The 12692-nt window shown below is 35.8% G+C and overlaps 1 protein-coding gene across 2 annotated transcripts in view; it reads right to left on the minus strand.

Moving 5' to 3' along the window:
- The window catches only part of RTKN2 (rhotekin 2), a 75390-nt gene that overhangs the window by 13851 nt on the left and 48847 nt on the right, over positions 1-12692 (minus strand). For both annotated transcript variants that reach the window (XM_066349550.1, XM_066349549.1), the window contains 2 exons: positions 11954-12060; positions 10624-10755 (listed from right to left, as the gene is read on the minus strand). In XM_066349550.1, coding sequence (XP_066205647.1) covers positions 10624-10755; positions 11954-12060 — 239 coding nt within the window. The remainder of the gene's footprint in view (positions 1-10623; positions 10756-11953; positions 12061-12692) is intronic.

Here is a 12692-nt window from a genome sequence, read left to right on the forward strand (position 1 = left end):
TGAGTTCTTTGAAAGGTGTTTCTTCTATTTTAAAAAGGATCTTTTTCCTTCTTTTCCAAGTGAGAGGAGGGGAGGCAGAGACAGACTCCCGAATGTGCTCTGACCGGGATCCACCCGGCAACTCCCCATCTGGGACCGATGCTCTGCCCATCTGGAGTCCTGCTTGTAACTGAGCTATTTTTAGCACCTAAGGTGGAGGCTCCACAGAGCCATTCTCAGTGTCTATGCCAAAGTGCTCAAATCAATTGAACCAATTGAGCCATGGCTGTGGGAGGGGAAGAGAGAGAGAAAGAGAGCAAGAGAGACAAAAGGGGGAGGTGGAGAGGTGGAGAAGCCAATGGTCACTTCTATTGTGTGCCCTGATAGGGAGTCGAAACTGGGGCATCCACATGTTGGGCCCATGCTCTACCACTGAGCAAACCAGCCAGGGCCAAAAGGTGTTTGTTCTTAAGTCTTGTTGATCAGGGATGAAGACAAAATGTTTCTGGCTAAAAACAAGATTTAAGACCTTATATATACTCTAATAAGAAAAAATGCATACTTTCACAATATATGACAAGGAATGTTTGAAATATAAAGCTCACAAAAATTAGGGGATATTTCAAAAGGAATATGAAGCAATAAAATACCCCCTAATTTTTGTTAGCAGTGCATATATGTAAAGTGTAACCATAAATTAGACCAAGCATTAGGTATAACTGGGATTAGTGTGATATAATTATTTTCAATTTATGTCAGTGAAATTAGACATAAACTTGTTAAAGAAAAGGCTGTTGAAAAATCATATTTTGCTGTATTTAATAAAGGTCATAAATGGTTGAGAGGGTTTAGACATTAAGAGGACTAACATAATCAGAAGAAAATCCCATGTGCTTTCAATTAATTTTGCTTGCTAGGGTCCATGATAAAAATAATGGTTAAAAGCAATTTCAAGACAATGTAACAGAGGTCTGTCACCCCAAGTAGTGTTATTGCCTTCCTTGTTTTAGTACAGATTTTATCATTCATTAAAATGAAGTGATGTATAATATTTAATCAGGGAAAAACTACTGATCTCAAAGACCCATACTTCTTTTCCGTTCTATTCCCCAACCCATTGGCAATGGATAAAACTGTGGCTAATAAAATGCTTTCTACAATGTATAGGAGATTCAGTGGCTCCAGTTAAGTACCCCTTATTGAGAATGCCTTACTCAACAACATTGACAGGGAAGTTTTTGAAGTTGAAGCGATCACTTTGAAGTAAATCATCCTTTCAAATTTGGATTGAAAAGATGAGGGGAATAGCTCTTAAGCTTTTCTTTCCTTAATGTGACTATTTCCACAGATGGCTCCCTATGAAAATTAATGAACTGACCTAGCTTTACAGGAAATGCCATTTAGAAGGACAAGGATTATAGATTCTGTGATCAAAATAATAGAACTATTATTAATATACCTTAGCAACTTCAAAATGTATGTTTTCACATAATTTTTAAAGTAGCATTAAGCAAAAGTATTATTTTCTAAATCATGAGAGAAGAAAAAAAAAAAGAGGAACTCAGATTTGTATTTAATATTTAACATTATTAAGCATAAAAAGATCTTAGAGACTCAGCATTGGAAATACACTAAAAACTGAAAAAAACATTGTTCTTAAGTTTTATTTGATGCTTACCTTACATATCAGAAAATATCAAACTGAAATTTATGAAAGCTCCTGTTTACTTAACATACTCAAAAATGTCCAAAGTAAGCACAATTAAAGCATCGACCTTATATTTAAAAACCAAGTACTTTAAAACATTGAATAGATAAAAATTTATAAATTTATTGTAATATTTGGGGGGAGAGTCAAGAGACAACACTCATTTGCTACTTCTGGTGGGGTGATACTATAATACATATTGCAAATATAAATACAATACCAATTAATTACTCTGAAAACTAGCAATTTAAACATTAAATATTTATCCTGCTTTCTCAGGAGGAAGTGTTAATTCATTCCCACTTGATAAGAAAAATCCCCTCAAAATACAAAAAAGCCAGCTAACATATGTATAAGAAAGGACAGCATAAGATAAACAAATGCAATCTGCAAGGTAATAACTAATTCAGGCCAGATAAATCACAAAGTACCACCTCTTTCACTACTTGCTAATTGTAAAGAAGAAAGCTTACCCATATACTGGAGATAGTGCTCACCACCTTAATCCAGCATTTTCCATAAGACAACCTGACATCATGTGCCTCTGAACAGGATGGCCTATAAAGTATTTGCCATTATCCATAAAATTTTCTTGTAAAAATATTTTCTTTTCTTTTTTTTTCTTTTTTCCAAGTGAAAGGAGGAGAAATAGTGAGAGATTCTCACATGTGCCCTGACCGGGATTCACCTGGCAACCCAGTCTGGGGCTGATGCTCGAACCAACTCAGCTATCCTCAGCACCTGATGCTTGAACCAATCAAGCCATTGGCTACAAGAGGGGAATAGGGAGGGAAAGAGAAGCAGATGACTGCTTCTCCTGCATGCCCTGACCAGGAATCGAACCCGAGACATTCACACTCCAGGTTGACATTCTATCCACTAAGTCAACCAGCCAAGCCCATGAAAAATATTTTAAAAGAATCTAATCAAGCCTCTGAACCTAATTTACAGTTAGAAGAACAAAGGATTAGAATATTCCTAGATTAAAAACAAAATTTAAAAGAATAGTTTGGGGAAAACAGGAAATTTTGAGTACGAACTGGATATTAGATATAAGAAAAGTGTTCATTTTCCCAGCTGTGATAATGGTATTGGGTTTACATATATTCCACATGGTTCAGCAAAAAATACAGACAAGTAATGAGGCTTTATATACTTCCAGCTACAAGATGAATAGGTCTAGGGTCTAATATAAAACATGGTGACTACTGTTAGTAACTATTGTATTGCTCATAACCCTATTGTATAATTGAAATTTGCTTAGAATTTCTCACCAAGAAAAGATTAAAAAAAAAAAAAGTAATACAATCAATGACTATAGTAATGATTACACAACTGTATATTTGTTAAAATTATCAAATACTTTTAATATTAGTGAACTTTATTTTATGAGAACTCTACCACCATAATGATTAAAAATAAGATAAATATAGTGTTTAGCCCCCACTTACACACACACACACACACACACACACACACACACACACACAAGACATAAAGCAAATATGAAAAAATGTTAACTGTTGAATGTAGGTGGTATACAGTGATCATTATAGTGTTTTTTCAACTTTTCTGTAAATTTGAATAATTTTATAAGTTCAGAAAAAAATAAGCAAATTATTTTAATAGGAGGTAAAATTCTGTAACAGTTGTATTTTCATAAGTTAACAAACAAATTTCTTGACCAAGATGGTATCTGATATATTTAAATAAGGAGACAAGCACCCATTTACTGTTAAGAGTGAAGTTTGCAGGTGAACTGAAGAGTTCAAAGGAAATCTGAGGTAGAAATAGGAACTGGAAGGAGAAAAATTCCTAAGAGAAAGGGTAGGAATCAGTGCTGAAGAAAATTAAGATGATAATATCACAAAATTAAAGAAAAAAGACCTTTCAGCCTAAGTAGGTGGTGGTGCAGTGGATAGAGTGTTAGAGCATCCTGGCACGTGGAGGACCCAGGTTTGAAACCCTGAGGTCACTGGCTTGAGCACGGGGGTCATCGGCTTGAGCGTGAGATCACAGACATGACTCTGTGGTTGCTGGCTTGAGCCCAAGGTCGCTGGCTTGAGCAAGGGGTTACTCGCTCTGCTGTAGCCCCCCAGTCAAGGCACATAGGAGAAAGCAATGAATGAACAACTAAGGTGCTTCAGTGAAGAATTGATACTCCTTATCTTTCTCCCTTCCTGTCTGTCTGCCCCTATCTGTGTCCCTGTTTCTCTCACACACACAAAAAAAACAAAAGACCTCATCTGTTTAATCTTTGTGATTAAGCAACTAAATTATATTAACCTTCCCAACCTTAACTCTTACTTCATAGTTTAATGTTAAATTCCCTTTTGAACTTTAGAAAAACGTCAGAAACAATGGAAGAGATATAATTTGTCATCAGTCCTCAGGGTCAAATATAACCCATACTATTCCCAATAGTCTAGGGCTGAGTCTATACAAATTACTAGATTCATCAATTTCCCAATGGTCAATTGTGGAACCACCATGGGGATTTCTAAGTATGCTGATTTCATTCATGTTAATAATGGAGTTGACTGACTACAGAATTCTATTAGTTGCTAGGCATCAGCCTTTACCATCTCAGGAAAAATGAGTCAATTGAAAAAAGGTCAATTCAGTCAGGCTATATAAACACTGTTAACCACTTTTCAGGAATTAGACCCTTGTCAGCTGACAAGAAAATACAGATATACTGCCTATAATAACAGAGGAGTACCCTTATAACTGTCCTTTAAAATTTAAGTGTTAAAGATTCAATGCATGCCTAAGCCATCTAGCCTAGAGGTAGATTGTAGCTTCAGGCTCAGAACCTCATTTCAGAGCTACTTTTTACTTTGAAAACTGATTCAGAGTAGGTATGGACATAGGAAAATGTCTAATTTTGCCTTTCAAATCTAGTCTAGCAATATGTCTATGAGGAAACAGAATAACACCCCACAAATTTTTATCTATTTTTTTCTATGCATTATGAAAAGAGTGAGCCATATAATCTTCCTTACTAGCTAGACAAGTTCTATTTCATCCCTGAGTCTTTTTCTTCACTTGTAGAACAGAAATAATAAACCTGAACAACAGGAATGACTTCAACCTGTTCTGCCTACCTTTAAGAGCTGAGATAAAGTAAAATGAATACCATGAAGGCTGTTTTCCAATAAAACAAATGACTTTAAAAATATTTGCTTAGGCCCTGGTCAGTTAGCTCAGTGGTAGAGCATCGGCCTGGCATGTGGGAGTCCCGGGTTCGATTCCCAATCAGGGTGCACAGGAGAAGCGCCCACCTGCTTCTCCACCCCTACCCCTCTCCTTCCTCTCTGTCTCTCTGTTCCCCTCCTGCAGCCAAGGCTCCACTGGAGCAAAGTTTGCCCGGGAGCTGAGGATGGCTCTTGTGGCCTCTGCCTCAGGCGCTAGAATGGCTCTGATTGCGGCAGAGCGACGCCCCAGATGGGCAAAGCATCGCCCCCTGGTGGGCGTGCCAGGTGGATCCCAGTTGGGCACATGCGGGAGTCTGTCTTACTGCCTCCCCGTTTCCAACTTCAGAAAAATACAAAAAATATATATATATTTGTTTAAATTACATTTAACTTGATTTATGATTATCCATATTCCACTGTATAACATATAAGAAAAAAATTCATAGGATCCATTTTTACTACCTATCAACCTGGTAAACAGGTCACACAAAAATCATGTTTACAGAACTCTTGCCAAAAATATTTAATCGAAATATACTGGATTAATTAATATAATACAGATTTGGGAGCTGACCTGGATTTTCATAAATGTCAGTATAATGAAAGACCCCCCCCCCCCCAAAAAAAAAGGGCAGCAAGTGAAGGAAAACAAACAAAAGATACAGAAACCACAGAAAGAACATTCTGGGAAAACTGGGGTAACTTGCTCTTTAATTAGATATTATTTTATTAATAAATTTCTTGAGTGTGCTAAAAATATTATGGTTATGAGGGAAATGTCCTTGTTTTTAAGAGAAACACGCAGAAGTATTCTAGAAAGAAATGTTATGCTTTTTGCAACTTACATTGAAATAGTTCAAAAAAAAACTAAACTAGAGAGAAAGCAAATGTGGCAAACTGCTAATAAAGAATCTAAGTGAAGGGTACACAGGCATTCACTATTCTATTCTTTTAACTTTTTTATACATTTGAAATTTTCAAAAGACTAATATGGAAAAAAATAAATGCTGCTTAAACAAAATAAAAATTTGACAAATAATAAAAATCTCAATTTTCCAATAAGGAAATTTTACTTTCATAAACCTAATTTTCAAAACCAAAATAAATTCCCTAGGTTGTAATAATGAGGTATATTATTTAAGACCAATACTAATCATTCTAACAAACAAAACAGATAAATTAAGTGGACTTTTAATTATATGATAAAAGATCTCATGAAGGATTTTTTAAAGTAAAAGCAGTGTAATTTCTAAAAGCACGACAGAAACAGACCATATGTTATTACTGGAAAAGATGACAGAAGTTAGCTCAGGTCCTTACAGATTAGCAAACCAGTATCTACATGTTGTTTTTCAAGGCATACCACTTTACATTTTTCTTCAAAAGAAAATTTAGAGACAAGTAGAACATGCAGAGTTAACATCTAAAAGTGTGTGTGTGTGTGTGTGTGTGTGTATAAATATAAAAAAGTGTACCTATATATATGCAAGTACATATATATGTGTGTGTGTATATATATATAAAATCATATACTTCAATTCGACCACTCCAAAGACAAATTAAAACAACTAGAACAATTAAGTGTAGTCTTTAGGAAGAAAAACTGATATTCTGCTCTAGAAATGACATTCATTTAGGAATGTAAAAAAATGTGGGGAGGGACCTCTAATAAACACTAAACTGAGATGATAGAGGAAGATAAATTTAAGATCTGAGGTAAAATAAAGTAAGTCATGAGCACGGTATATGCTTCCACTTGTTTGTATCTTCCTTGATTTCTTTTATCAATGTTTTATAATTTTCCGAGTACAAGTCTTTAGTCTCCTTGGTTAAATGTACTCCTAGGTACTTTTGGTTGTAATAGTGAAGGGGATTGTTTCCTTAATTTCTCTTTCTGACTGTTCATTGTTGGTGTATAAAAATGCCTCTGATTTCTGAGTATTAATTTTATATCCTGCCACTTTGCTGAATTCATTTATCAGGTCCAGTAGTTTTTTGACTGAGACTTTAGGGTTTTCTATATACAATATCATATCATCTGCAAATAATGATAGCTTTACTTCTTCTTTTCCAACTTGAATGCCTTTTATTTCTTCTTGTTGTCTGATTGCTGTGGCTAGGACTTCCAGGACTATGTTGAATAAGAGTGGTGAAAGGGGGCACCCCTGCCTTGTTCCTGATCTTAAGGGGATTGCTTTTCATTTTTGCCCATTGAGTATGATGTTGGCTGTGGGTTTGTCATAAATGGCTTTTATCATGTTGAGGCATGGTCCCTGTATTCCCACTTTGTTGAGAGTTTTGATCAAGAATGGGTGCTGGATTGTATCAAATGCTTTTTCTGCATCTATTGAAATTATCATGTGGTTTTTCTCCTTACTTTTGTTTATGTGATGAATCACATTGATTGATTTGCGAATTGTACCAGCCTTGCCTCCCCAGAATAAATCCCACTTGATCATGGTGTATGATTTTTTCCATATATTGTTGGATCTGGTTTGCTAATATTTTGTTGAGGATTTTAGCATCTATATTCATCAGGGATATTGGCCTATAATTTTCTTTCTTTGTGTTGTTTTTGCCTGGTTTTGGAATCAGAATTATGCTCGCCTCATAAGAGGAGCTTGGAAGTCTTCCTTCCTCTTGAATTTTTTGAAATAGCTTGAGAAGGATAGGAGTTAGTTCTTCCTTGAATATTTGGTAGAATTCACTTGTGAAGCCATCAGGCCCAGGACTTTTCTTTGTTGGAAGTTTTTTGATAACTGTTTCGATCTTATTTGGTGTAATTGGTCTGTTTAGGTTTTCTGATTCTTCCAGATTGATTTTTGGGAGATTGTATGTTTCAAGGAATTTGTCCATTTCATCTAGGTTGTCTAGTTTTTTGGCATACAGTTCTTCATAGTATTTTCTTACAATATTTTGCATTTCTGTTGTGTCAATTGTTATTTCTCCACTCTCATTTCTAATTTTATTTATTTGAGTCCTCTCTCTCTTTTTCTTGGTGAGTCTAGTTAAAGGTTCATCAATCTTGTTTACCTTTTCAGAGAACCAGCTCCTAGCCTCATTGATCCTCTGTATTATTTCTTTAGTCTCTATGTCATTTATTTCTGCTCTGATCTTTATTATTTCCTCCCTTCTACTACATTTGGGCTTTACTTGCTATTTTTTTTCTAGTTCTTTTAGATGCAGGGTTAAGTTGTTTATTTGAGCTTTTTCTAGCTTTTTAAAGTGTGCCTGTAGTGCTATGAACTTTCCTCTCAGTACTGCTTTTGCTGTGTCCCAAAAATTTTGAGTTGCTGTATGCTCATTACCATTCGTTTCTAGAAATTTTTTTATTTCTTCTTTGATCTTATTCTTAATCCATTCGTTATTTAACGTGCTCATAGTTAGGAAGAATAAACATCATTAAAATGTCTATATTACCCAAAGCAATTTATAAATTCAATGCAATACCAATTAAAATACCAATGACATACTTTAAAGATATAGATCACATATTCCAAAAATTTATATGGAACCAAAAGAGAACACGAATAGCCTCAGCAATCTTAAAAAAGAAGAATAAAGGGGGATGTATCACACTTCCTGATATCCAGCTATACTACAAGGCCATTGTACTCAAAACAGCCTGGTATTGGCATAAGAACAGGCACATAGATCAATGGAACAGAACGGAGAACCCAGAAATAAACCCACAGCTCTATGGACAACTGATATTTGATAAAGGAGGTAAGGGCATACAATGGAGTAAAGACAGCATCTTCAACAAATGGTGTTGGGAAAACTGGACAGCAATCTGCAAAAAAATGAAACTAGACCACCAACTTACACCATCCACAAAAATAAACTCAAAATGGATAAAAGACTTAAATGTAAGGCGTGAAACCATAAGCATCTTAGAAGAAAACAGACAGTAAGCTCTCCGACATCTCTCGCAGTGACATATTTGCTGATTTATCTCCATGGGCAAGGGAAATAAAAGACAGGTTAAACAAATGGGACTATATCAAACTAAAAAGCTTTGGCACAGACAAAGACAATAAGAACAGAATAAAAAGACAAACTACACAATGGGAGAACATATTTAACAGTACGTCTGATAAGAGGTTAATAACCAAAATTTATAAAGAACTTGTAAATCTCAACACCAGAAAGACAAAGAGTCCAATCAAAAAATGGGCAAAAGAAATGAATAGACACTTCTCCAAAGAGGACATACAAATGCCAATAGGCATATGAAAAAATGCTCAACATCACTAATCATTAGAGAAATGCATATTAAAACCACAATGAGATATCATCTCACACCGGTCAGAATGGCTCTCATCAACAAAACAACACAGAATAAGTGCTGGTGAGGATGTGGAGAAAAGGGAACCCTCCTACACTGCTGGTGGGAATGCAGACTGGTGCAGCCACTGTGGAAAACAGTATGGAGATTCCTAAAAAAATTGAAAATCAAACTGCCTTTTGATCCAGCCATCCTACTTTTAGGAATATACCCCAAGAACACCATAGAATGGTTCCAGAAGGAGAAATGCATCCCCATGTTTTAGCAGCATTGTTCACAATAGTGAAGATCTGGAAACAGCCCAAGTGTCCGTCAGAGGATGAGTGGATTAAAAAGCTTTGGTACATATATACTATGGAATACTACTCAGCCATAAGAAATGATGACATCAGATCATTTAAAATAACATAGATGGACCTTGATAACATTATACGGAGTGAAATAAGTAAATCAGAAAAAACTAAGAACTATATAAACCCCCATACATAGATGGGACATAAAAATGAGACTCAGAGACATGGACAAGAATGTGATGGTAACAGAGGGTGGGGTGGAGGGGTGGGGAGGGGTGAGGAAGGAGAGGGAAGTGGTAGGGGGAGGGGAAGGGCATAAAGAAAACCAGATGGAAGGTGACAGAAGACAATTTGACTTTGGGTGAGGGGTATGCAGCATAATCAAATGTCAAAATAATCTGGGGATGTTTTCTCAGAACATATGTACCCTGATTTATCAATGTCACTGCATTAAAATTAATAAAAATAAGATTTTTAAAAATAAATAAAATAAGTCAGGCTAGTGTAAAAAGTTCTCCTATTGATTTGTAGTTGAAAATTTTGTTACTAAATTTTAATCACCTTTGTATCAAACCTGTGTGTGTGTGCACGCGCGCGAGCGCGCAGTGTACATGCAAGTGGAGTAATGTATTTGATAGACTCTAGGTGGTGTACTACTACTTTTTAAATGCAGTGCAAGCACTCAAGTATTCTAAATGAATTGTCAGGCTTTCCTGTTCTGACAGAAGGTTGAATAAATTGCCCATCCATCCCATAAGAAATCAGAAAGTATATTCAGAACTGTCTTTTTATGGGTTCATTTAAATATTAACTAGAAAGAACATCACTGCAACATGGGTTAACAACTTCAGTTTATATAATCTCTTAAATTCATGAAAAATCTAAATATTCTGTTAATTTGGATATCCTGTTATATTCTCTGCTTTAAAACCTATTTACTAGTATAGACTTTCGCTTACTATGTTTTCTCAGGAAATATACACTATTTCCTTTATGAAATAAGTTCTATAACAAAAAGAAAAATAAGATTATCTTTATAAACTAACCTTTAATAGTACTTACCTTTTGTTTATAAGATGGCAACAATGTAAACTGTATAGAAATGGGAAAACTTCATAAAATGTTATATTTTTATTTTCAAAAGAGCATTTCATTTACCTTGTTAATGGACACTACCAAAGCTGGTTCCACTTTAGCTTCAATTTCTTCTGGAGTGTAAAAACAATAGAGTTTACCTCCTCTCAAAACACAATACAACCTCCTCCAACTAATTTGACCTTCTAATACCTGCTGAAAAAAAATCAAGAAACTATTAACATTAAATCATTATAACAAAATACTTAAATTACCAAAAGTTAAAAGTTTTTTGAAATTTTTAAATGTGTTAGTATCCCATTAATCATATAATAAGTCAATAGCCCAAAACCAAAGAGTAAGTTAATATTAAGGAATAAAGCTCTAGAATTCTCAAAAGCACTAAATAAGCAAAATGGAGGTAATAATTACCATATAAGTTTTACACCCATAAAATCACAAATCAATTAGAAAAGCTAGTCTACTAAAAATGAGTACTTAGCCTGACCAGGAGGCGGTGCAGTGGATAGAGCGTTGGCCTAGGACACTGAGGACCCAGGTTTGAAACCCTGAGGTTGCTGGCTTGAGCACGGGCTCATCAGCTTGAGCACAGTGTTGCCAGCTTGAGTGTGGTATCACAGACATGATCCCATAGTCGCTGGCTTGAGCCCAAGGTCACTGGCATGAGCAAGGGGTCACTAGCTCTGCTGTAGCCCCCCGGTCAAGGCACATATGAGAAAGCAATCAATGAACAATTAAGGTGCAGCAACTATGAGTTGATGCTTTTCCTCTCTCTCCCTTCCTGTCTGTCTCTCCCTCTCTCTTATTCTCTCACTAAAAAAAAAAAAAAAGAGTACTTAGAATTCCACAGAAATGCATCTAACTCAGGAAAATTATAAAAATAACTCAATATTCAGAATTCTTACTCTGTAAGAATGCAAATTTTATTTCCTCTTAGTGGAAATAGCTTTCAGAAAAAGCTATTGATTCATTGGAGCCCATAATTAATTATTTACTGAATATAAATAACGAGGTTATAAATAAATAAGAAGTAGGTGGGATAGAGGCAGTTTTGCAAACCCAGAGGCCTAAGTTATGCCAAAAGCTGCTGGCCAGAAATGCCTTTCTGCGAAAGGTGCTCAGTAATCCTCATCAGTCCCCACAAGAATCTTCTGTTGCTGATTATCCTGTTACTGCGAAGAACCTGGAGAGGGGCTCCTTAGCCATCCAGACTGCATCAGATCCCACCCCTGCCTCCTTCTGATCCCCAGGTATTCCCACCAATCCCCTGGTCTACATCTAACACTGAGAAAACTATTATTAAAAGAAGGCTGACTCTAAGAAACACTTCTCAGTATTAGGATTAAGATCTAAACTGAGCTTAGTCATTGTAGGATATTTAAAGTCCTCTAACCTGCTGATTAAGAAATCCTGCAGATGCACCCTCAGTCATGCAAGCTGGCTGGGCAACTAGACGGCAGCACATGTTGCCGTACAAGGGAAGCCAAAACGAAGACTCCTCTATGGAAACGAGAGAGAGAAAAAATCACGTTATATGTTTCAGGTCATCACATATTTTTTTTCTTTTTAGATTTTCTTTTTTGCTTTACATAAGAACACATGTAAAGGTTCATCCTACTCAAGTACCAGTGCTATATTTAATAAAATCAAATAAGATAATATCAAACTAACAGTTTATAGCATGTTATCACCTAGAACAGCAAGGAACTTTTAGTCTCTTGATCTCTTGTCTGACTTTAAAATAATTAATAGAGGTAGTTTAGGGCATATATGCAAACTCATTTACTATAAAAAATTATAATAAGGTGATTTTTGTATGTCAGATCCTACTTTCACTCGACTTTCATTATAATAACTAGTAAAGTGATCCTCCGAACAAAACATTTCAGAGCACAACGTTAAAGATAATTTAATAACTCTTTTTTGCTTTTCCTCTTCTTCCCCTTCCCTAACTGAACAATTCAGCTGTAAGCCATTCATTCAGTGTATTCCACCAAGTTGGGCATCTGTGCTGGGGTGTGCCACAGCTGGGTGCTAGAGGATGAAGAGGGTGAGTCAGATTGCGGCCTGGCACAAGGTATCAGAACCTGAATGGGCTGAAGAGGACAGAACACACGGGGCACAGTCTATAG

The sequence above is a fragment of the Saccopteryx leptura genome, chromosome 9, assembly GCF_036850995.1.
Source record: "Saccopteryx leptura isolate mSacLep1 chromosome 9, mSacLep1_pri_phased_curated, whole genome shotgun sequence".
In the NCBI taxonomy this organism is placed as follows: Eukaryota; Metazoa; Chordata; class Mammalia; order Chiroptera; family Emballonuridae; genus Saccopteryx; species Saccopteryx leptura.